At 38.5% G+C, this 24,357-nt stretch overlaps 1 protein-coding gene across 2 annotated transcripts; it reads right to left on the bottom strand.

Annotated features, from left to right (window-relative positions):
- Positions 1-1,070: 1,070 nt before the first annotated feature.
- On the bottom strand, positions 1,071-24,113 carry LOC115216515 (glycosyltransferase-like domain-containing protein 1-like). 2 transcript variants are annotated; one of them, XR_005000933.1, is made up of 9 exons: positions 23,604-24,113; positions 18,730-18,897; positions 15,666-16,148; positions 14,230-14,339; positions 12,445-12,589; positions 9,622-9,692; positions 6,329-6,420; positions 4,025-4,175; positions 1,071-1,663 (listed from the first exon to the last, which is right to left on the bottom strand). XR_005000933.1 is itself a non-coding variant. In XM_029785953.2 (8 exons), the coding sequence occupies exons 1-8, from the start codon at positions 23,783-23,785 to the stop codon at positions 4,080-4,082; spliced, it is 1,347 nt and encodes a 448-aa protein (XP_029641813.1). In that variant the 5' UTR covers positions 23,786-24,111; the 3' UTR covers positions 2,057-4,079. The 2 variants fall into 2 exon arrangements, 1 of the variants encoding a protein (XP_029641813.1); XM_029785953.2 differs by lacking the exon at positions 1,071-1,663 and having other exon boundaries at positions 2,057-4,175; positions 23,604-24,111.
- Between the last annotated feature and the right edge of the window lie 244 nt (positions 24,114-24,357).

The following is a 24,357-nucleotide window of genomic DNA, read 5'->3' as shown; positions in this document are numbered from 1 at the left end:
ACCAACTGACCAGTTCTGTAGTACAAACACACACACTCTCTCTCTTTCTCACATATGCTTTTGTAATTATCACTAAATTGAAGGATCTGATGTCACTAAAGAAGGAATGGATGGTGTCTTTAGTGACATCAGATCTTTGAAGATGATGAAAATAATCTGTTGTCTCTAAAGTGTCAAAATTTGATAAAATTGTCCACAGAAGGAATGTAAAGAGTTTTTTTTCTTTCTTTTAACATAAACCTAGACATGCCTCACCAAATATTACCATGCCCCACATTGGGAATCATGTGTTTAGTCAAACATATTGAGCCCAGTACTTATTTTTAAGTTTGTTACTTACTTCTTTTATCAGTCTCTTTTGCCAAATTGCTAAGTTACAATGATATAAAAAAACCAACACTGGTTGTTAAGCTGTGTGTGATAGACACAGGCTGTGTGGCAAGAAGCTTGGTTCCCAACAACATGATCCCAGGTTCGGTCCCACTGCATAGCACCTTGGGCAAGTGTCATCTTCTATGGCCCTGAGCCAACCAAAGCCCTGTGAGTAGATTTAGTACCTGGAAACTGAAAGAAGCCCATTGTATATACATTTATATGTGTGTGTGTGTGTGTCTTTGTCGCCCACCACTGCTTGACAACCAGTGTTGGTATGTTTATGTCCTTGTAACTTGGCAGTTCAGCAAAAAAGACTGACAGAATAAGTACCAGGTTTTTTAAAAAAATAAGTACTGGGGTCAATTCGTTCATCTAAAAATTTTTCAAGGCAGTGCTCCAGCATGGCCACAGACTTATGACTGAAACAAGGAAAAGATAAAATATTATGCTCACATCTACTGGTTTCTGATTAAGCTACAAGGCCAGCAATTTTGAAGGAAGGGATTAGTTAATACCACAGACTGGTACTTTATTTTATCAACCCCAAAAGAATGGAAGGCAAAGTTGATCCCTTTACAGTTTGAACCCAGAACGTAAAAAGCCAGAAGAAACACCATAAAGTTGTTTTCTAATCGTTCTGCTAATTAATATCCCTATATTACATTCACATATAACAGAACGAGTTTTATTTGGTTTTTGTATTTGGTTTGCCAGATTCTTTATGTGAATTTGCATGTTGAAGCATATTTTATTGTCATTGTTTTAATTGTCTTATTAATTAACACACTGGTTCAATTTCCACTCATTTACTTATTTATTTAATTTTTTCTTTCTTGCAACCTCTTCCATAGTTTTTGACTGTCCGTTATCAGATCTGCATTCTTTTTGTTTGTTTGTTTGTTTGTGCACTTGTGTGTGTATCAATGTGCATGTGTATACACATATATGTATGTATGAATGAGTTTTCAGTTGTCCGTATTCTCCAGCACACAATACAAACCATTTCCATAAAAAAGAAAACAAAACTTTTTTAAATAAAATTTTTTTTTACAAAAGTCATAACATAAATAAATTTTTTTACAATACTGTTATAAATGACTTTCTTGGAAAAATACTCTTCCATACAAGTTACAGACTCTGAATTGGAAAAATAAGTTTAAAAAAAAGGAGGAGCAATCGTTAATGTGAATCTTTCAAATCTAGAAGATTGAAATCTGCTGTGCATGAAGTTGGTGTCCTTCAGTTTTAGGGTCACAGGGACAGCAATGAAAATTTCATCATGTAGTGTCTGCATACGAAATCATTAAAAGCAAATGTTGAAATGAGCCATGCAAGCTATGAAAGCAGCCATTCTTCACCTTACAGCAAACCTCTTTAACTTCCAGCCATTAACTGCATCTTTTCATATACAAATTAAAATAAACCTGAAGCAAATTAAAATATTTACATAAAATAAATAGGTGTGACCAGAAGCTTCCTTCCCAACCACATGGTCCCAGGTTCAGTCCTACTGCATGGCATTTTGAGCATCTGCTATAGCCACGAGCTGACCGAAGACCTGCAAGTGGATTTGGCAGACAGAAACTCACTGTGTGTGTGTGTGTGTGTCCCACCACTGTTTGACAACTGGTGTTGGTGTGCTTAGATGCTGGTAACTTAGTGGTTCAGCAAAAAAAACTGACAGAATAAGTACCAGGCTTTAAAAAAAGGACTGGGGTTGATTCATTCACTGAAAATTCTTCAAAGGCAGTGCCCCAGCCTGGCCACTGTCTAATGACTGAACCATGTGACAGAAAAGAAAAAAAAGTCAGTGGTTTGAATTGTGTGAAATGGTAGGAATTTGTTTCAAATTGAAATAAATTTTCTCATTTGATTTACGGTTATGCAGAGCGTTTAATTCTGGGTGATGAAAGTCTCAAAGCAATGATAGTTTGTCTCAAGGTACAAGAACTGGTATTTCAGGAGGGGGGCAAACAGGAAAGAAGAAAAGGGGTGAGCACTTGAAACTCATTTGTGTGCTGTCTACCACTGAGCAAGGAGATAGGGGATCAATTGCTGCTGCTGCAGCACACAGTGTTAAAAAGATGACAGCCTCTAATTGGGTATAGAGGGAGAAGATGCATCACATAAAGTCACAAAGAGTATAAATATATTCTTTTCTGTTCTTTTCTAGAAAGCCCAAAATTTCGGGGGATTAGATCTACCCCAGTACACAACTGCTACTTAATTTATCAACCCCAAAGGATGAAAGGCAAAGTCAACCACAGTGGAAAGAGCATAAATATATTGTAGCACTTGTTGAGTAATTGAATAAAGGCCCAAGGTTAACATAGGCATGGGCATGGTTATGTAGTTAAGAAGCTTGCTTCCCAACCATGTGGTCTTGGGTTCAGTTCCACAGCACATCACCTTAGGCAAGTGTCCTCTGTTATATTCCCAGGCCTTGTGAGTTTAGTAAATGGAAACTGAAAGAAGCCTGTCGAGTGTGTGTACACTTGTCTTGACCTCACATGATAGTTGTAAATGAACATCACTGTCATACAAGCGAGGCTGTTTGTTTCTTGTGTTCCATGAAAAACATGGGGAAATATTACCTTGCTTGGAAAGAGGAAGGGCAACATCTGGTAGTTGAAAATCTGCCTCAACAGATACCATCTGACCCATGGAAAAATGGGTATGAAATCGTGATGAATCATTGCAAACATTTACATTCAACGTATGAACTGATGGACTGATTGTGTCTCAACAAATTGCAGCATCTTGCTACAGTTTGTTGATTGTGGAATGATTTCACTGAAAAAACTCTACCAGAGTAACTTTTAAATTTCAATGTTAAATGAGCCCAATTATTCATTAAATAAAGGTAATAGAAAAATGATATGATGGCATTATTCAATTAAAATAATACTTAATTTACTCCGAAAATATATATATATATAATAGAAGTTGAAAATGCCCTGAGAGTAGTTAAAAATTTTTTTATTATATTTAAAGATTTAACCGGTTTCACAATATACACTGATTTTCAAAAGTTGAGATAGACGTGTTATGCTGCAACTGTCTTGTCTCTGACTAGTGTTTGAAGCTTGTCCTATTTTTATAGGGACCACATGGCTCAAATTAGTATATGTTTTGGATAAGATTTGATTGGTAAAGGATAGTGATTTTTAAGACTATATCTATTTACACACACACACGCACCAATGTGTGTATTTTCTCATGTTAGAATAGAAGTATGGTGTTGCTGCAATATGAAGCAAATGCTTTTGTAATTAGATGCGCTTTCTGCTGCTGCTAAGCCCTTCACCTTAAAGCAGATTTAGGTGCTTTTCTAAGAGAGAGGACATACCATAACAGTCAGTTAAATCCAAACATAATCTGTGTAAGATGATTACAACTCACAACCTTGCAGTCAACAGACCTACAAAACATACACTGTATCTCACAAAACACTGTATTTCCATCACCAACTGCTGGCCTACTTCACTTCATCTTCAAATAATGAAATATGATATGTATTTTTCTATCAAATATATCGCACTCACACCTTATATATTTTTCTTGCAAAAATTGTCCCAGATTTATTTAAGATATTTCACAGATTTGGAAGATGAAGTGCTTCACAAGCAGCCAGGAAAGCAATTTTTACCGTAAGGTCAGTATCAAGTATGTCCTCGACTGAAAAATCTTTGCCCTTAACATTCTCAGTTTGTCTTTGTCTGATCTGGAGACACAGTTCCTTTTAGAACCTCCTCATATGATTCTTTGAGTTGTTTCCACATAAAGCGTTGCAAATCAATCTGAAATATAAAATCATAAAGAGATAGATTAATATATAAAGAAAACAAATACAAATAACATGACCTCACCCATTTCCAAGCAACCCCAAAAGGATGAAATCTCAGATTTAGACATGTTTTTCATGGATAAATGGAAATGAGTAGCCTCGCCTGTTTGTCAATGATACTCATTCACAGCTATCATGGGAGCTCTAAACAAGGGTACACACACACACACAGATAGGCTTCTTTCAGTTTTTGTGCCAGTGGCACGTAAAAAGCACCGTCCGATCGTGGTCGATGCTAGCCCCCTCTGGCCCCTGTGCCAGGGGCACATAAAAAAAGCACCTACTTCACTTTCATGCACATGGAATGTCAACCCCACTGTATGTAGCCAAGCATTATCCTGATGGAAGAACACCTTTCGTCTTGAAACCAAAGATGTGGTCTTTTTTCTTCTAGTGCAGACTTAAGCTGCTCAAGCTGGCCACAGCAGATATTTGTTATCATTTGGTTTTAAAAGTTCAAAGTGAACTTAACTTTTCATATCCCACCAAACAGATAACAACACCTTATGTGGGTGAAGACCCTCTTTAGCATGGGTTGCCAGTGTTTCTTCTTTCCCTACCCACAGTCTTCAGTGCTTGACATTTCTCTTCATCAGTCACTATTCAGTCCAAAAAAGTTTCTTTCATGAGACTTGACAGCAAAGAAAAGCACACATTCTCTTAGCATGCAATTAGACTAAGAAAATTTGTGAGGAACCCACTGACCCAATTTGCTGACTTATCCAATAGCATGCAGGTGTTGATGAATAGTTGAATGACCAAATCTAAGCTTCTCTGCTAGTTTCTCAACAGTTACAATGAGATTTTGTTCCACCAGGCTTTGCAGGACGTCCTTGTCATGCTCTACAGATCTTCCTGGATGAGGTTCGTCTTGTAGGCTGTAATTTCTGACAATAAGCATAAGCCATTGAAACTGGCTTATGCTTATTGTCTGATCCCCATATACTGCATTAATATTCCTCGTTGCATTGTTGCTTTTATTGAACTCATAAAGCAAAATATGCTCCTTTGTCACTTCCATTATAGGTTTGAAAAAGTTACTTAAAATCAAACTGCACTCTTCAAAACTTGCACTAAGAATAAGTACAAGGTAAAATTACTACCTGCTTTGATACTAAGTTGATGCAGGTAGTTTATCCCATCCTCCTCCAACTTTTAGTTCATGTAATTGAAAAAACTGCATCATTTATGGGATGACCCAATACAAGAACAAAATATTTTAACAATATTTATTTTACAATTCTTAAAGAGTCAAGTAAAACCAATATCATAGCTGTGGCCTGTGCCTCCTGACTGACTCCCATGCCAGTGGTACATAAAAAGCACCAACTGCACATGGCTCAAACTAGTACCCAATGATCGACTCCTGTGCCGGTAGCACGTAAAAAGCACCCACTACACTTTCGGAGTGGTTGGCATTAGGAAGGACATCCAGCTGTAGAAACTCTGCCAGATCAGATTGGAGCCTGGTACAACCATCCAACCCATGCCAGCATGGAAAACGGACGTTAAACAATGATGACGATGAAGAGGATTTCTTTTAAACATGGAACAGGTATGAGATCCATTTGTGTAGAATATGAATTAGGGGTTGATAAAGTATTGATTAATAGCTTGCCTCCAGATTTCAAGCCTTGTTCCATTCTAAGTAAGTTCTTCTCTGCTGGAGGATTCAAACTACCCTGTTGGATGTTGAATGCAGTTAAAACAAGGGTTTGGTGAAATAATTAAGGCTTGCCATGAGACAACTGCAGATTAACAAAAGAACCTTGGTCATGTGATCAATCAGCCTATCAGATGTTCTTATAGACATCACTGGTCACAATGCACTTTACATCATGTTAGCTTCATTTACATCATTCTAGACAATCAGGCCAACATTTTCCCCCGAATGGAAAGCTATTCTGTTGGAGGTGTAACCCATTTACGGTTGAGTGGACTGGAGCAACATGAAATGAAATGGTTCACTCAAGAACACAACATCCTGCTCTGTCCAGGAATGAACCCATGGTCACCAGGTCATGAGTGTAACACCATAACCACTAGGCCACATGCTTTTAAAAAACGCCTCAATAAGGATAAAAATTAAAATTTCATAAGCTTTACCTTTTCTGGTAATTTTTTAGTCAAATGAGGGAATTTACAAAATCTCTTCAACTTTTTAAACAACTGATGTTCTGTGTTATAAAGGTAGCATTCTAAAAGAAAAACAAAAAATTAGATGTTATCAGTTTAAATATGTAATTTACAGAAGGAAATAGAAAAAAAATACAATCATTTTTGAAATAAGTATTTTAAATATTCGTTTTGTAAATTTTAAATGATGCAAAAGAAGACTGTGATTTTATATTTCGATTCTGCTCACAAATGAACACACGTGTGTGTGTGTGGTGTGTGTGTGTGTGTGTGTGTGTGTGTGTGTCTGCTTATGTTTGCAATTAATAACAGATGTTGCCATTGTCAATAAAAGGACCAGTCAATAGAAATCAATTGTTGAGATTAAGTAAATATTTAAGTTGGTTAAAACTGTCTCTGAGAAAACAGCCATCTTGTTTCTCTGGTGGATATCTTCACAGAATAGAACTGACGAGGACTTGAACAACATTCAAGAAATAGGAGGAAAACAAACAAACAAAAACAGAAAAAGGTGAAAAATATACAGATTGGAAGGAGATAGATACATATATATGTATATATATACATGTATATACACACAACAAACACACATACATAGATATCTGATTGGGATAAGAATATAGGTTTTAACAGTTGGTATTGCCGTATTTAATACAGCTGTGTACTTAGGAAGTTTACTTCCCTACCATAAGGTTTCAGGTTCAGTCCCATTGTGTGGCACCTTGGTCAAGTATCTTCTATTATAGCCCCAGGCTGACCAACGCCTTGTGAATGAAATGGGCAGACAGAAACTATAAAGAAGCCCTTCACATACATGCATGCATCTGTCTCTCTCCTTGTTTTGGCATTGCATTCATTGTTGTAAATTGAATGCTGCTCATTTTCAATCTTTTGTGAAAACATGTCTGGATATGGGGAAATATTGCTTGGAAAGAGGAGAGGGCAGTGGTTCCCAACCTGTAGTCCACAACAGTAGTATCGGAGGTCCATGAACTAAATTCAAAATTTCATGTGTGTGTATATATATATATATATATATATATATATATACACACACACACACACACACATAAGGATATTAAAAGGGGTCAGTGGGAAAACTCATTTAAATAAAAGGAGACCTTGGTAGTGAAAAGGTTGGGAACCACTAGGTAAGGGTTAGCAACAGGAAGGGCATAGAAAATCTGCCTCACCAAACGCCATCTGGCCTATGCAAGCTCAGAAAAGTGGACATCAAAAAAAATGGACCATGAAACGGAGAGAATTCAGAGTAAATTAAAAATTATGATTAGATGCAAAAGAGTAAAGCAGAAAAAGAGAAACAAGTTGAAAGAATTCGCAGAAAATTGACCATAAAACATTGGCATTGAAAGTAAAGAAGCAAGAGATGGCAGTGAAATGGGACTTAACTCTTATTTGGTTATTTTACATCTGTTTTCTATGCTAGCAAGGGTTGGAGGAGTAGTCATGATCCAAATTCCTTCTTACTTAGAAGAATTATTTTACAACTACACAGGTTGGAAAAGCCTACAATTTTGCTTGCTACATTCTATTCTTAGCTTGGTTTTTACAGATGGTAGCCTTTCCTGACACTTAACAGTTTACAGGGTGTGTATCATCATCATCGTTATGATGTCCCCTATTTCCACACATGCATGGGTTGGACAGAACATAGCAAGGCAAATATTCTACAGCCTGATGCCCATCTGTCACCAACCCTCACTTAATTCTTAGTAACTAGACATGTTTTCATGGAAGATTGAAAACAAAGGACATGAATTCCACAATGATAGCATTTATTCACAACTTTCACACAAAATCAAGGCAAAGAGACCAGTAATACACACACACAAACTTCTTTCAGTTTCTGCCTACCAAATTCACTCAGAAAGTTTTGGTCAGCCCAAGGTTATCATAGAAGACACCCTATCTCTTACCACTTCTGTGACTATCCACTGCATGGCTCTCTCTCTCTTTCTTTTCTCTGCCTCACTAGTAAACACCACTGCCTCCCTTTTATTACTCATTACTATCACTGTCTCTCATCCATGTCTCCCTCTTCTAGCACCTTCTTGTCTCAAACACTCTGTATCTGCTATTATACTACTGTCCCTTTCAACATCTCATCCAAATTTATTGCCTCTCAAAGCTATGAGCTTGAAAAGCAAACTTCTTACCAGACATCCATACCTGTAAACATGGCATTTCCATCACTGTGCAAACACTAGAGAGGTTGTCATGTCCTTGAATAGCCTTGCATTGTCTTCCCTTGTTCACCAGCCACTTTCTAGAGTGTACTGGGAGATACAACGCTTCAACATTATGCTGTCTCCAGCATGATCAAGAGAATTAATAAATGAGAGGGCAACAAATTTGGGTGAGATGGTGAAAGAGACAATAGTATAAGATGAGAACCAATATTTGGAATGAGAGACTGCTAAAGGAGGGAGAAATGGATGAGAGACAGTGATGGTAATGAGTGATAAAAGAGAAGCGGTGATGTTTATTAGTCAAAGAGAGAGCCATACAATGGATAGTCACAGAAGTGGTAAGAGACAGTCAGGGTGCTAATAAGCGGGAGTGATGGTTGGCACTAGAGAAGGGTGATGCGAGAGAATGATGAAGGCCAATAGTGATCTGGGAAAGAGGGAGTGATGGACAGCAGCAGAGAAGTCCGATACGAGAGAAGGATGAAGGCCAATAGTGGTCTGGGGTAGGGGGAGTGATGGCTGACAGTAGAGAAAGGTGACACGAGGGAATGATGAAGGCCAATAGTGATCTGGGGAAGAGGGAGTGATGGTCGGCATTAGAGAAGTGTGATGTGAGAGAATGATGAAGGCCAATAGTGGTCTCGGGTAGGAGTGATGGCTGGTACTAGAGAAGTGTGACAGTAATTACATTGAGCTCAGTGCTCAACTGGTACTTATTTCATAAACTTTGATAGGATGAATGGCAAAGTCAACCTTGGTAGAATTTGAACCCAGAACATAAAGCTATACAAAAAGCTACTGAGCATTTTGTCCAGTATGCTCATGACTCTACCAGCTCACTGCTTTCACCTTAATAACAATATTAATATTAATTATAATAAAGTGAGGCTTGAAAACATGCATCCAATGGGAAGTATATTTGTCTGGTCTATCATTGATAAAAAATCATAGCAATAAGATACGATAAAGAATTTCAGTTAAAGTTAGGTATTAAGCATGGAAGCAAAGTCTATGAAGTTACATTATAAGACAATATACTTGGAAGATACTTACGTGGAAATATTTCTGGATAGACTAATTTATTTGGACAGAGAGGGTAACAACCATAATAAACAGCTTCAAGCCTGTAACGATAAAACTGAAAATAATGTCAACACCACACACTAATACACACACTCACACCTCTGTATGTGGCATATGTATGATGGTCGCTTACATCAAGAACAACAACAGGAAAGTGTTCGGCAAATGAGTTCTAGCAAGTGGTGAGAAGACGTGTAAAGAACAGATAATGATATTTAATTAGGAACAAGAAAATAATGGAAAACAATTAAAAGGATGTGTAATAATGAAATCGCTCTAGCTGACTGACAGTAGCAACCCCATGTCTTATTGCTGACAAGAGAACAGAGAAGAGATGTTTGCTACATGTGCAGTAGAAGACCCTCATTGCTCTAGTGCAATGTGAAAGATTACAAATATCTCATTTACTTAACAGATTTTCATTGAAATCTCATCTGGTGCTGAGATTGGGTGGCATAAATTCTCCCCAGGTGTTTCTTGGTGGTTGACCTGTTTGCTTTTTTTTTTTTAAGCTTATTGTTAATCTGCAGAACTTGCCTTCTGAAGATCAGTTGACAAGGCAGACCTGTTGAGGCAAGTGAAATCAAAATCGCTCAAAAATCAATGGAAATTGTAGTTGTGATACCTGTGCCGGTGGCATGTAAAAGAACCATCCGAATGTGGCTGTTGCCAGCGCTGCCTCGACTGGCCTCCGTGCCGGTGGCACGTAAAAAGCACCAACCGATCATGGCCGTTGCCAGCCTCGCCTGGCACCTGTGCCAGTGGCACGTAAAAAGCACCCACTACACTCATGGAGTGGTTGGCGTTAGGAAGGGCATCCAGCTGTAGAAACACTGCCAGATCAGACTGGGTCTGGTGCAGCCTCCTGGCTTCCCAGACCCCAGTTGAACCGTCCAACCCATGCTAGCATGGAAAACGGACGTTAAACGATGATGATGATGATGACCAAGAACAACAATATTGAAACACGAGTGAGAGGTTTGTCTTGATGTAGAATATGGATCATGTCAAACTGTCCAAACCATGCCAGCACGAAATATAGATATATGATGGTGGTGACGGGGGAAGGATTATTTTTCCCTGCACTTCCATAGATTCTTGTTTATCTTTGGGTTTCAAGAATAAGATGAGAGACATTGACACCCCACCCAACCACCACCTGATATGACAACAGTGCATTTCAGCTAACCTTCGCCTCAGCCAGAACCCTAACTCTAACCCACTACTACAAGCCAAGAAAACACTTGTCAGTTTTACTATGCTCCCACAGTTTATAATGGTTATCTTTATCAACCCCGCAACACTATTTCAGAGTTGATGGCCTCAGTCACAGAAACAGTACATCGCCAGTTTCTGAATCTGGCTGACATCCTCTCATTTGGTTGTCTGTTACTACTGATGTAGACACTAAATTGTCTTTAATCAGTATTTCTAGGGCCAGATCCTTCAGTTAGCAAAAGAAGTCAAGTGAACCAGTTTCCAAGGCACAACACATGACAGTATGTCTGCTGTTCTGTCACCATAAAATTTACCCACTTTTTTACTGAATTGTACAACAACAGCAAATCTGATGCAAGAAGCTAATCATTTAGAATATTTCTGTTGAATCACATCAATAACCCTTCTTCTTCTTCTACATCTTCATTATTATTTAACATCTGTGTTCCATGCGAGCATGGGTGGGACAATACTACAAACGCCAGCCAGGCCAAAGCCTGCACCTGACCCCTATGGCTGTTTTGGCAGGATTTTTACAGCTGGATGCACTTCCTAACATCAATCACTCAGCAGAGTGGACTAATCAAAATATATTGATTAACCACTAATGAATACAGTTATGAATAGCAAAACAAATGATTAAAGGGAAAAAAGGAATTAAGTTGCAATGCCGGTGTGGCTGTTTGACATGAGTCTGGTAAAGTATCTACCAAGTTCATGTTAATAGTCAACATTTTGTAGTTGTACTGCCAGAAAATTGGATTTCAATATTAAAACCTAAAAGACCAAAGTTCTCAATCAGTCAAACCCTGATGCAAGCCAAACAGCACAAAGTGCTTCATCATTGAAAGTCAGGACCTGGCAGAGTCAAACCACTTTATTTATCTGGGCAAGTACAATTAGTTGTAATGGTAGGTTCAGTTATGAAATAGATCATGAGATGAACACGGCCAGTTCAGCATCCTGAAATGAGGAGAGAGCAACTGAAGAACAAGTACATTCGAGTCCACATATAGTCCAAAAGTTGGTGTTAGGAAGGGCATCTAGCTGTAGAAACCTTGCCAGATCAGATTGGAGCCTGGTACAGCCTTCTGGCTTGCCAGTCCTAAATCAAACTGTCTAACCCATGCCAGTATCGAAAGCGGACATCAAACAATGATGATGATGATGATGAAATGCATAGCATACTAAGCATTAAAATCATTAGTATGTCTAGCAAAAGACTTCACTGTATTCCAACCAATTTTTACACTCTGGGTTCAAATGTTGCCAAAGTCAACTTTGCCTTTCGTCCGTCCAGGGTCAATAAAATAAGTACCAGTAATGCACTGGGGGGGGGGGTCAATGTAATCGACTTACCCTCTTCTCCATACTTGCCAGCCTTGTGTGAAAATTTGAAAGCAATATTATTTACCCAACTGTACAGATGAGAGATAAAGATATTACATGGCAAACAGATGAAAAAAAAAACCCTTCACGATGAGGGTTTTTTATCTGATGAGACACTTGAGGCAGATCCCAAAGATATTAGATGTGATGGTGGTCAAAGAAAAATCAAAAAGCACATATACTTACATTGATACTCCAAAGAATTCATGTTTTGCAGTGGAAACAACGACATCTGCTGTTTTTAGAATTTCATAATAATCTTTCTTGTCGTCAACATATCCCCAAGTTTTGAGATGAACTTTTAGTTTTTCCTTTGATTGTATAAAAACATCTGAAATATATGAATGAAAGATCTTATTAAATGATTATTGTAAGTTAAAGACAAAATACAGAATTTTTTTTTTTTTTTGCTATTCTTCCCATTCTTTAATCAGCATGTGGCAGTTTTCATAAGATTTTTCTATTTATGCGTAAAATATATGATGCTGTTTAAACCCAGGTTAATCTTGATTGTACAGACTTATGATTAAAGATATTCAAGTAGTAATCGCCATATCTTTTTGGTGGGTATTTAGGACTAGATTATCCAAAGTATTCAGAACTGTTAAGACTGATCCTCTGCTGGTGTAAAATACTCACTGCTGTGCCATGTGAAAGCACTGAGCACATTCTGAAAGAGGTTGGGCATCCAGCTGTAGAAATCATGCCAAATCAGATGAGAGTCTGGTGCAGCCCTGGTCAAATAGTCCAACCCATGCCAGCGTGGACAACAGACGTTAAATGACATTGATGATGATGATTCAATCTTTATTTGGGATGACAGAAAGATTTGGCTGCTATTTCTAGCAAGTCAAACGACCACCTAGAAGCTCCTTTGATAGCTCATAATACACAAATGGAAATTGTAGTTGTGATCCCCGTGCCAGTGGCATGTAAAAAGCACCAACCGATTGTGGTCATTGCCCTGGCCCCTGTGACAGTGGCATGTAAAAAGCACCCACTACACTCTCAGAGTGGTTGGCATTAGGAAGGGCATCCAGCAGTAGAAACACTGCTAGATCAGACTGGAGCCTGGTGCAGCCTCCTGGCTTCCTGGACCCCAGTTGAACCATCCAACCCATGCCAGCAGGGAAAACGGATGATGATGATGATGAAGAAGCAATCAGACAAAAAAACTGGACACCATTCTAGGAACAATGTCTCAAAGAAGACTCCCACGTCATTAAGCTGTAAGCCATTGTAATAAGAGAGATAAAAGAATAAACTCAATCAACATTAAAAATCCCTGAACTGAGGAAAAAAACTTTAGAATACCAAACACAATTACAATTTGGACAAGGCGGCCTCCGTGAACAGAAGCCAGAGTACTTAAATTTCTGAATATTACTTTTAAATTTTTACCAATGATTGAAAATAGGTTAAAATGAAAAAATATTTATTAAAACTCTTTTACCTCGAGTAGAAATGGAAATACTCGATGTCCTATAAATAGGACACTGAGACAATGTGTTATAGCTTATTTAATGTTCTCATTTAGTGTCCTATTTATAGGACAGTGGGACTTAATGGGTTAAAACACCAAGATAAATTTACAATTTGATTATTAAGCCAATGAGTCCCATAAAGGGATTAACTCAAGATCGTATGGTCATGAGTTCAATTCCCAGCATATACATTGTGTCCTTGAGCAAGACACTTTATTTCACTTTATTGCTCCAGTCCACTCAGCTGGCAAAAATGAGTTGTACCTGTAATTCAAAGGGACCGGCCTTGTCACATTCTGTGTCGCACTGAACCTCCCTGAGAACTACATTAAGGGTATGCATGTCTGTGGAGTACCCAGCCACTTACATGTTAATTTCATGAGCATGCTGTTTGGTTGATTGAATCAACTGGAACCCTCAACATCATAACTGATTCTTCTAAAAAAGAAATGCAATACTTACGTTAATTAAACATTAGAGTAATTACCTGGAACTTCAGAAAAGCTTTGGCCAATAACAGAAACCCAGAAATCAAAATTTTCTTCATGGAGCCAATTTAAAATATTAAAGAATCTTTCGGGGTCTTTATCATGTTCCCTGGAAAAGTTTCAAAAATGTCCATCATCATCATTATTATTATCAATACACATCAACGTGTTGTGTTTTTCAAAGTAGCACTAATTAAATGGGTCAACCATAACTAACATTGGTTTCAGATTTTGGCACAAGGGCTCAATCGATTACATCAACCCCACGATTGTGAGTTCAAGGGTTACATGGTAAAGAGCAATGTGTTATTTACAGATTACAAATTCCCAGAACCATCTCAGAAGTAGACTTGGAAATATGTAGGAGCTGGTAATGTGTGCTTCATGCAAGCCCTGGGTTTCGACAACCACAGTTTTACTTTTGGTATTTCAAGTGAATGAAATGGTCAGATTTCCACCACTTCTTCGCTGATTCAAAATAGCAACTAACATGCTTCAATACTCATTGCCCAGTCACATCCTTGTTGCCCACATAAGCCATTTTCCCTTACAATACATCGACTTATGGTTTTAATATTTATCTGCTTTAGGGTTGCAAGCTGGCAGAACCATTATTGCACATGGCCAAATACATAGTGGCATTCTGTCAGTTTTTACATTCTGAGTTCAAATACTACAAAGGTTGACTTGGCCTTTCGTCCTTCCAAGGTCAATAAAATAAGTACCAGTTGCGTACTGGGGCCAATGTAACCAACTTACCCCTTCTCCTGAAATTGCTGGCCTTGTGCCTAAATTTGAAACCAACATTTAACTGCTTTAGGGTTATGATCTGGCAGAACCATTAACGCACTGGAAAAAAAGGCTTAGCAACATTTTTCCCGATCTTACATTCTGCGTTCGAATGCCTGTGGGGTTGACTTTGCCTTTCATCCTTTCAGGGTTGATAAAATAAATACTAGCTGAGCACTGGGGTCAATGTAATCAATGACTTGCACCCTCATCATCATCATCGTTTAACGTCCGCTTTCCATACTGGCATGGGTTGGACAGTTTGACTGAAGTCTGGAGAGCCAGCGGTTGCACTAGGCTCCAATCTGATCTGGCAATGTTTCTACAGCTGGATGCCCTTCCTAATGCCAACCACTCCAAGAGTGTAGTGAGTGCTTTTTACGTGCCACCAACACTGGGGCCAGTCAGCATGTACTGGCATCGGCCACATTCAGATGGTGCTTTTTATGTACCAATTGCGTACTGAGGTTGATCAATCAACCGGCACCCTGCCCCAAAATTTCAGGCCTTGTGCCTAGAGTAGAAAAGAATATTTACACACTGTTATTTATAGCCTTATGTGCTTCAAGCTTGACTGTTAAAAACGAATTAGTTAAAAATATTTATTTGAGAAGATATAACAATTTGACCAAAATTATTTACTTACCAACGATGAGGCCAAACAATATGAAGTTTTCTTCCATTCTCTTGAACAGATGGCAATATCTCTGGTTCCAAAGTTTTATCACTGATGCAATCTACAGTATTTTGGAAATCAACTGCAGAATGAGTTCCATTAGCCAAAACTTTATCTTGTCTTCCATTGGTCAAGACTTCATTGCTTGTCTCAGATATTTGTTCTGTAAGTTTTGAGGATGAACCACATTCTTCAGTTTCCTTCAAAACTTTCTCTAAGCATTTATCCATCATGCAGCCGTGGGTTAAATGTGAGTATTTGTTTTCTAGCAAGCTTTCTGTTGGACAGTCAGGAAAGGATAATGGGAAATATAAGACTCGGCACTTTGGCGCGATTTTTTTCATGAGATTCTTTGGATGATAATCAGGAATGATGTTGAGAAATCTGTTGATGTTCTGTAGAAATGTGTTCTTATTGAATTCAGAGTTGAACACTACAACATCAGCCACAACACTGTTGAAAGTATAAATTGAGATGTGTCAGCAGAGGGAAAAGGTAAAACAAACCAAAAGTTACTACCAATATTTCGGCTTCAATAAACCCCCTTTAATGAATAGAAAAAAAAAAAGAAAAAATTGTTAAGTATTTCTTGGTAAATAAAGCAATTAAGGATATGAAAACAAGGGAAAGCCCCTGGCCCATCAGGAATCACTGCTGAGATGCTTAAAATATCTGGTAGTGTGGATCATGGTCTAGTCACCCATATTGTAAATCAGATGGTTCATGAAGGAGTCATACCCAACAACTGGTGAAGCAACACCATAGCCAACTACTACAAAGGTAAAAGTGATGCCTGAGATAGAAATAATTACAAAGGTATCAAATTGTTGGATCGTGTGATGAAAGTTATGGGGAGAGTCATAGCCCAACTAATTAAGGAGAGAGTTAGTCTAGGTGAGATGCAGTTTGGCTTTGTGCCAGGGAGAAGCACCACTGATGCTATATTTCTGGTAAGGCAGCTGCAAGGGAAATACATAACCAAAGACTTGGAGAAAACCTTTGACAGAGTCCCTGATCCCTTGACTGGTGGTCAATGCAAAAACTAGGGATAGACGAGTGGTTGGTGAGAGCTGTACAAGCTATGTACAGGATGCTACCAGTAAGGGTTGGCAATGAGTACAACAAAGAATTCAGGGTACAAGTAGGGGTTCACCAAAGTACAAGTAGGGGTTCAGTGCTCAGCTCTGTCTTGTTCATCAAAGTCCTCTAGGCAATAACAGAGGAATTTAAGACGGGCTGCCCCAGGGAACTTCTCTATGCTGATGACCATGTCGCTGAATCACTACCAGAACTACAAAAGAACATCCAGGTATGGAAGCAAGGTCTAGAGTTATCCTAGCAAAAAACAAAGTCTTAGTAAGTAGGAAGGCAGACAAACCACAAATCCTTTCAGGTAGATGGCCCTGCTCTATCAGTAGAAAAGGCGTTGGTAGAAACTCTATAAGATGCACCTGATGTAAGCTTTGGACACATAAAAGGTGCAGCAATATCAGAGGAAGGTTAACAGGCAAACTAGCTTTTGCATGTGGAAGATGCACAGGTACAATAAACGCTGAAACTGTGCAGAAAATAGACTCCATCAGCTTCCAGAGTGGCAAGCTAGAGGTAGTAGATAGCTTCTGTTATCTAAGTGACCAAGTTAGTAGTGGAGTTGCATAGCTATGAGAATAAGATTAGGCTGGGCAAAGCTCAAATTGCTGCTACGACTGCTGGCAACAAAGGGCCTCTATCTCAGAATGAAAGGTAGATTGTATGATGCATGTGTGCAAACAGCCATGCCACATGGCAGTGAAACATGGGCTGTGACAACCAAGGACATGCGTAGGCTTGAAAGAAATGAAGCCAGTATGCTTTGCTGGATGTGCAATGTCAGTGTACATGTTTGACAAAGTATAAGCGTCTTGAAAGAAAAGTCAGGCATAAGAGGCATCAGATATGGTGTGCAAGAGAGACGAATGTACTGGTATGGTCATGTGATGCATATAGACAAGGACAGTTGTGTAAAGAAGTGCCAATCTCTAACTATGGAGGGAACCTGTGGTAGAGGTAGACCCAGCAAGACATGGGATGAGGTGGTGAAGCATGATCTTCGTACTTTGAGCTTCACAAAGGCATTGACTAGTGACCAAGACCTTTGACGATATGCAGTGCTTGAGAAGACCCATCAAGCCAAGCGAAATCATAGTCATGGCTGGTGCTGGTGTCACGTAAAGAGAACCTTTTGAGCATTGGGCTTCGAGGAGGCAAAGTGGCCGGGTTTCTTTCGAATGTTGGGCCTCGAAGAGGCAAAGTGGCTGAGTTCCTTTCAAGTATTGGGCCTCACAGAGGCAATGATCGAGACATTTAGCATTATGTCATGCTTGAGAAGAAGACCCATGAAGCCGAGCAAAATCAGCTGTGGCAGATACTGGTGGCACATAAAAGCACCCATTACACTCTTGGAACGGTTGGCGTTAGGAAGGGCATCCAACCATAAAAAAACCATGCCAAATCAGACTGGAGTCTAGTGCAGCTTCCCAGCCCTGGACAAACCATCCAACCTATGCCAGCATGGACGACAGTCGTTAAATGATGATGATGAAAATGCTTGATCTGAAAACATAGGACAAAACTAAAGGCTGTGAGGTGATTAACTCTCTCTATACCAATTCACCTAAAACTATGTCTAGCTGTTGTAAAGCACTGATTTTAAAATTAAAACCTGTAACCTTAATTCTATGTAAAAACCTTTTATGCTTAAAGCACCAACTTAATCATGAAAAACTGTTGTTTCTTTAAATCTCTTAAAATGATTGATTATATTGAAATTAAATTGAAACACACAGGTAGTGTATCCTATTAGATATAATACATTCTTAAAACAGTTAACACAAAGTATACTCCATTCTCCTTTCCTAAACAATAATGAATTTTTGCACAAAGTTACAAATCTATAAGTTGAGTAAATCAACTCCAGAGAAGTCAACGCAGACAGATAACTAGTACTTAACTAGTTCTGCTTTAATAATCGTAATAATAATTAGAATGTGCTTACCATGATAAAATCTGATTGTATCCATATTGAAAATCCCTGGTCTGTTCTTTCCTGACAGGATAAATTAGTTGATTTTCATGAAAATAGATAACTTTATGAAGTCGAGCCAAATCAGGACGCAGTGCTACCAATTCAGCAAGGTTCAATACGGAACTTGTAAATAAGGAACTAGGGAAAAAGAAGGAAAAAAAGGACATTAAAATTCATGTATTATTATTCACTTTTCAGTGGCATTAAGTTCTTTGGTTTTACTATTTTTCTCTCTTGAGTGCTATGAATCAGAAGACCTGTTACTTAGGTTACCAAATCACAACATAGCCCCTGAATGAGACACTGGCTCGCTGCAGGATTCAAGGCCAACAATTTTGAAGGGAAGGGGCAAGATGATTACATTCGCCGAAGTACTTGACTGGTACTTTATTTTACAGGCCTCGGAAGGCATGAAATGCTAAGCTGACCTCAGCAGGATTTGAACTCATAACGTAAAGAACAGGAACAAATGCTGCTAAGCAATTTGCCTGACACACTAACGGTTCTGCCAGCTCACCACCTTACACTGACCCCAGTGTTCAACTGGTACTTATTTTATCGACCCCCAAGAGGATGAAAGACGAAGCTGACCTCAGCAGAATTTGAACTCAGACGGGACAAAATTCCATTAAGTATTTTACTTGGCACGGTAATGACTCTGCCAGTTCTCCACCTTAATAACAATAAGTATCAAAGTCCTTTATCAGTCATTAACATCTAAATTATAATTTTACAATGATATTGGATAATTTTGATATTTGACACAACTATTTTTATAAAAAAAAAAGAAGTGACTTTAAAATGTGTTTTTAAAAAAGCCAAAATGGCAAGTTTACTCCAATGCAAGCAATTTTCATCAATAGTTAAGTCCTTCTGGTCAAGCTTGCTCAGATCGACCTCAATCACAGCACCCATCACAAACCTGCAGAGCATTTGGCAAGTCAGCAGACCAACATCTGGTGTTGATGAAGGTTTTTGTCTGAGCCAACTTATGTGTATCTATGTTAGTTTAATTAGTTCTTGCTTAGCTCTCCAGCAAGGTAGATGGACTATTAAGTCAACAGACAACTTACAGACAGAACAATATGTCAATATTTTTTTTAAAAACAAAGTAAAAGTTATGAAAAGGTTTTATTAGACATACAAATAAAAACAATTTATTTATAAAGAGATATTACGTACAATAGGTTGACATATGGAAAAAGCACAAAAAGTTTTGTTAGTTTTCACAAATAGAAATAAAGATACATTATTTACATTTGAAGGATATTTGTCCTCGTTTGTTGTTAATACGTTTCAGCTGATATACCCTCCAGCCTTCTTCAGCTGTCTTGGGGAAATTTTGGACCTGGGTTCTCATTCCTAAGGTATCTTTTGATGTTATTATTCAGGTCACTGCCTGGAATCAAACTTGGAATCTTGGGGTTAGTAGCCCGCACTCTTAACCACTATGCCATATGCTTGTGGGCAATCATGGAGTGCATTTTAGGGCTTATAAATTTAATTAAATTTAGAAGAAGGAGGAGGAGGAGGGTCGAAAAATACCTTAGGGATGAGAACCCAGGTTTGAAATTTCCCCAAGACACCCGATGAAGGCTGGAGGGTATATCAGACAAAACGTGTTAAAAACAAACAAGATGAGGAGAAATATCTGTCAAATGTAAATAATGCACATAATTGTTCATCTCTTAAACATAGAACTGTAGAAATAAAGTTATCACATACAGTTATGGTCACATGCCCTTAAAAATTCCATCCCAGCTTCATTGTCGTAATTAAGAACAATGGTTTTAAGTCTTAAGATGAATAAACTTTTTGCTTTTCCTTGCCACTTCCACCCTTGATATGGCCTGTTCTATTACCATTTCGGTGTGTGACTCTTCCACCCTAAGCTTCTCAATTAATTTAGATAAGTTAGGGTGACGGACGTTATCTCTTCTACTGAAGGCGTGGTGTCACCCTTCAGGAGAAGGTCTTGATGAACTTCATGATTGATACTTCTGCATGTTGGCTTATTGTTCCAATCAGCCAATTGTCTGTCGGCGAATTGTTTGCACACACTGCAGCAATATCCTTCAAATAAGCATGCATTTCTCTCTCTCTCTCAAGTCACATCAATCACTACAAGAAGCCTGTTATATGATCCTTGTTTGATCAGACTCTTTTTCCAGGAGAATTTCAGTTTGGTCAATAGGAGTAGAACAACCATCATATGTAGGTGGGTAGGTTGATGGTTAGGGTATCTGGCTTACAATTGTAAGCTCACGAGTTCGATTTCCAGAGGAATGTTGTGTCCTTGAGCAAGACACTTTATTTCCCATTGCTCCAGTCCACTCAGATAGCAAACATGAGTTGTAGTCATAATACAAAGGATGAGGGGGGGGGGGGCAGCCTTGTCACATTCTGTGTCACACTGAATCTCCCTGAGAACTACGTTTGTCTGTGGAGTGCTCAACCACTTGCATGTTAATTTGACAAACAGGTTCTTCAGTTGATCAGATCAACTGGAAGCCTCGTCATCATAACCAATGGAGTGCCAGTTATAAGCATCATAGAACCTGGCCTCAACATGTCTGGTGAGTGGCCAAGCAGTGAATTTCATACAATAATATTGATTCAACAGTGGCACAGAAGTTTCTCCTAAGATCATCTGATACTGAGGACTTCCGGCTATGTTACATATTATTATAGTGAGTATTGAAAAATAAACAAGAAATAATTATGGAGAGAGGAATAAAGAGCATACAGGTCAATAATGATTGGGTGGGGGAGAAGTATGCCAATTAATATACAATCTTGTACATATTTTCTTGCTGATTCTCTTACTATTTCTGTAAGTACAGGTGAAAATTATAGCACAGAATTAAGAATGGAGCTGTTAAGGATTCTTAGCACCAACCTATGGTCAACCTTGACAAAGCAGATTTATAGTCACAAGCATGGCCAGTATGACCATCCTTTTTTTTTTTAATTTCTTTTTTTCTTTCCTTTCCTGGAAGCAATGCAATCAAAACCAAATATCCAACATGTCAGTACTCCTTTAAAATAGTAAGTAGGGTGTGTTTTGAGGGAGGTTTGGCCACGATTTCTAACAAGGCTCATGACCATAGCTCCATATCCAAGCTACTATCAGGTGGACATACAATCGTAATTGTGAAAACTGGACACATAACTCCGATTGTAGATGCTGCAAACAACTACAGCCTGAAAACTGGACATACATAACCACTATTCTTTTGCTTGTTTCAGTCATTTGACTGCGGCCATGCTGGAGCACCACCTTTAGTCGAACAAATCGCCCCCCCCCCAGGACTTACTCTTTGTAAGCCTAGTACTTTTCTATCAGTCTCTTTTGCCGAACCGCTATACATCAGTTGTGTTTGGGGGGACAAAAACAGACACACATGTAAACAGCACCATTCGAGAGTGATCGTTACCAGCGTCGCCTTACTAGAACTTGTGCCGGTGGCACGTGAAAAGATATTCGAGCGAGGTCGTTTCCAGTGCCGCTGGACTGACTCATGTGTAGGTGGCACGTAAAAGACACAATTTGAGCGTGGCCGTTGCCAGTACCGCCTGACTGGCCCTCGTGCCGGTGGCACGTAAAAGCACCCACTACATTCTCGGAGTGGTTGGCGTTAGGAAGGGCATCAAGCTGTAGAAACTCTGCCAGATCAAGATTGGAGCCTGGTGCAGCCATCTGGTTCGCCCGTCCTCAGTCAAACTGTCCAACCCATGCCAGCATAGAAAGTGGACGTTAAACGATGATGTATATATATATATCAACAATCAAGGAACGGCCATGATAGGCCATTCACCCACTAGAAATAACAGCCAAAGCTTCAACCGCAAATAAATTCCACAAAATTTTTTCTGCCACCCTATATTGATTAATTATAAATATATATATATATATATATATATATATATACGACAGGCTTCTTTCAGTTTCTACCAAGTCCACTCACAAAGCTTTGGTCGCCCAAGTGAGACTAAACCCGGAACTATGGGGTGTGGAAGTAAGCTTCTTACCACACAGCCACGCCTGCGTCTATATTAAAAAACTGGACATTGAAAACTTGGTTCCGCGTTCAGTCCCACTGTATGGCAGTGGGACTGAACAAGGCTATAATAGAAAACACTGAGTATCTTTTATAGCCTCGAGCCGACCAAAGCCTTCTGAGTGGATTTAGTAGATGGAAACTGAAAGAAGCCCGTCATATATATATATATACTCACACATACATACATGTCACATCACTGCTTAACAACTAGTGTTGTCTTTGGGTCCCCGTCACTTAGCGGTTCCACAAAAGAAACCGATAGAACGGGTACTATGCTTTAAAAGAAAATAGTTCTGGGATCAATGTTTCACTAAAATTCCTCAAAGCGGTGCACCAGCATGGTCGCAGGCTAATGATTGAAACAAGATAAAATCTGTATTATGGTCAAGTTCTGTTGTATACATTATATAAGCGAGTCTTATTACATAACAATATTAAAACTGAACACATGACAATTATATTAAAACAATATACAGCTACTATATTGAAAACAGGGCATATATAAATATGTATGGAATTATTCGATTACCAAATATCTAGAAACTAATTAAGAAGTTAATTAAGGCAATCTTCTACTAATTAATTATTATACGAGATGAAAAGTGTTGCGAAAGGTCAGATGTCTTCCCTTCCTCAAGACATACGAACATGTCCCAGTTTATGAACTTTCTCAAAACAATACTAGTTTCATAACAGCTGACGACAACTTGTGTCAGCACGCTAGTTACGAGTCGATCAGATGTTATTGCAGAAATTTAATTTCGTCTATAAGACACAAACCTGTAGATGTTTTCATTCTCTGGTATAACTTCACTAAAATGTAAAGCAGATGTTCTGGCTTTCCAATGCCATTTTTTTGCCGGTAACTTGAAAACGCAACATTTAGGTATGTTTGTGGCTAAATAATCAATCAATTGTTTATGAGAACCGCCGTAAAAGGCCTCCAACAAAATTATAGTCATTGTGTAATAAATAGGAACAGTGTGTCAGCATATGATCCGCTGTATTCAACAGCAAAAACTATCCGGTGTATTAAAACATTTTGAAATTACAAGCTCCAACACTCACATGGGGGAAACTGAAAATCAAAACATGATATAATTAACTTCCGGCGGGAAAGAGTTACATCCGGGTTACCAGACGCCAATTAAGACAAGGCACTTGTGGAACTTTTTAATTAATATTTGGGAATATTTGTGAAGCTGAGCTATGACTAATTAACTCTGATATTTTCGAATTTCTAATCAATGAAAGGAGAAAGATTATCGATGTCATAAAAACAAAAACAAAGTATTAAATCGTCAAATATATTTTATGCCCGTGTTAAAAAAAACATCGATTAAATAATAAACAACGTTGTTGCTGATGCAAATTTAGTGCTGCTTTTTATTTGGTGGGTGATATTTAGCAAGGAGGGATTCGATTTGATAAAAATAGAATTCAGTTTTGAAAATTACAATAAAAATAATCATGTCTTTAAAATTTAAATGCAAAAACCAAATAATAATTTTTGTAGCCTACACACACATACCTG

The sequence above is a fragment of the Octopus sinensis genome, linkage group LG10 (assembly GCF_006345805.1).
Source record: "Octopus sinensis linkage group LG10, ASM634580v1, whole genome shotgun sequence".
Taxonomy (NCBI): Eukaryota; Metazoa; Mollusca; class Cephalopoda; order Octopoda; family Octopodidae; genus Octopus; species Octopus sinensis.
Note: the sequence above shows the minus strand (reverse complement) of the source record. Positions and strands in the feature narration are given on the sequence as shown.

What these genes read in the sequence shown, in the direction of transcription:
- LOC115216515 (XM_029785953.2), bottom strand. Translation starts at nt 23,785, where the DNA reads ATGACTATAATTTTGTTGGAGGCCTTTTACGGCGGTTCTCATAAACAA. An exon ending in ATTGTTTGGCCTCATCGTTG is followed by an intron (nt 14,340 to 15,665) that starts GTAAGTAAATAA and finishes AAACTTTTCCAG; the next exon opens with GGAACATGATAAAGACCCCG. An exon ending in GAATTCTTTGGAGTATCAAT is followed by an intron (nt 9,693 to 12,444) that starts GTAAGTATATGT and finishes TTATCGTTACAG; the next exon opens with GCTTGAAGCTGTTTATTATG.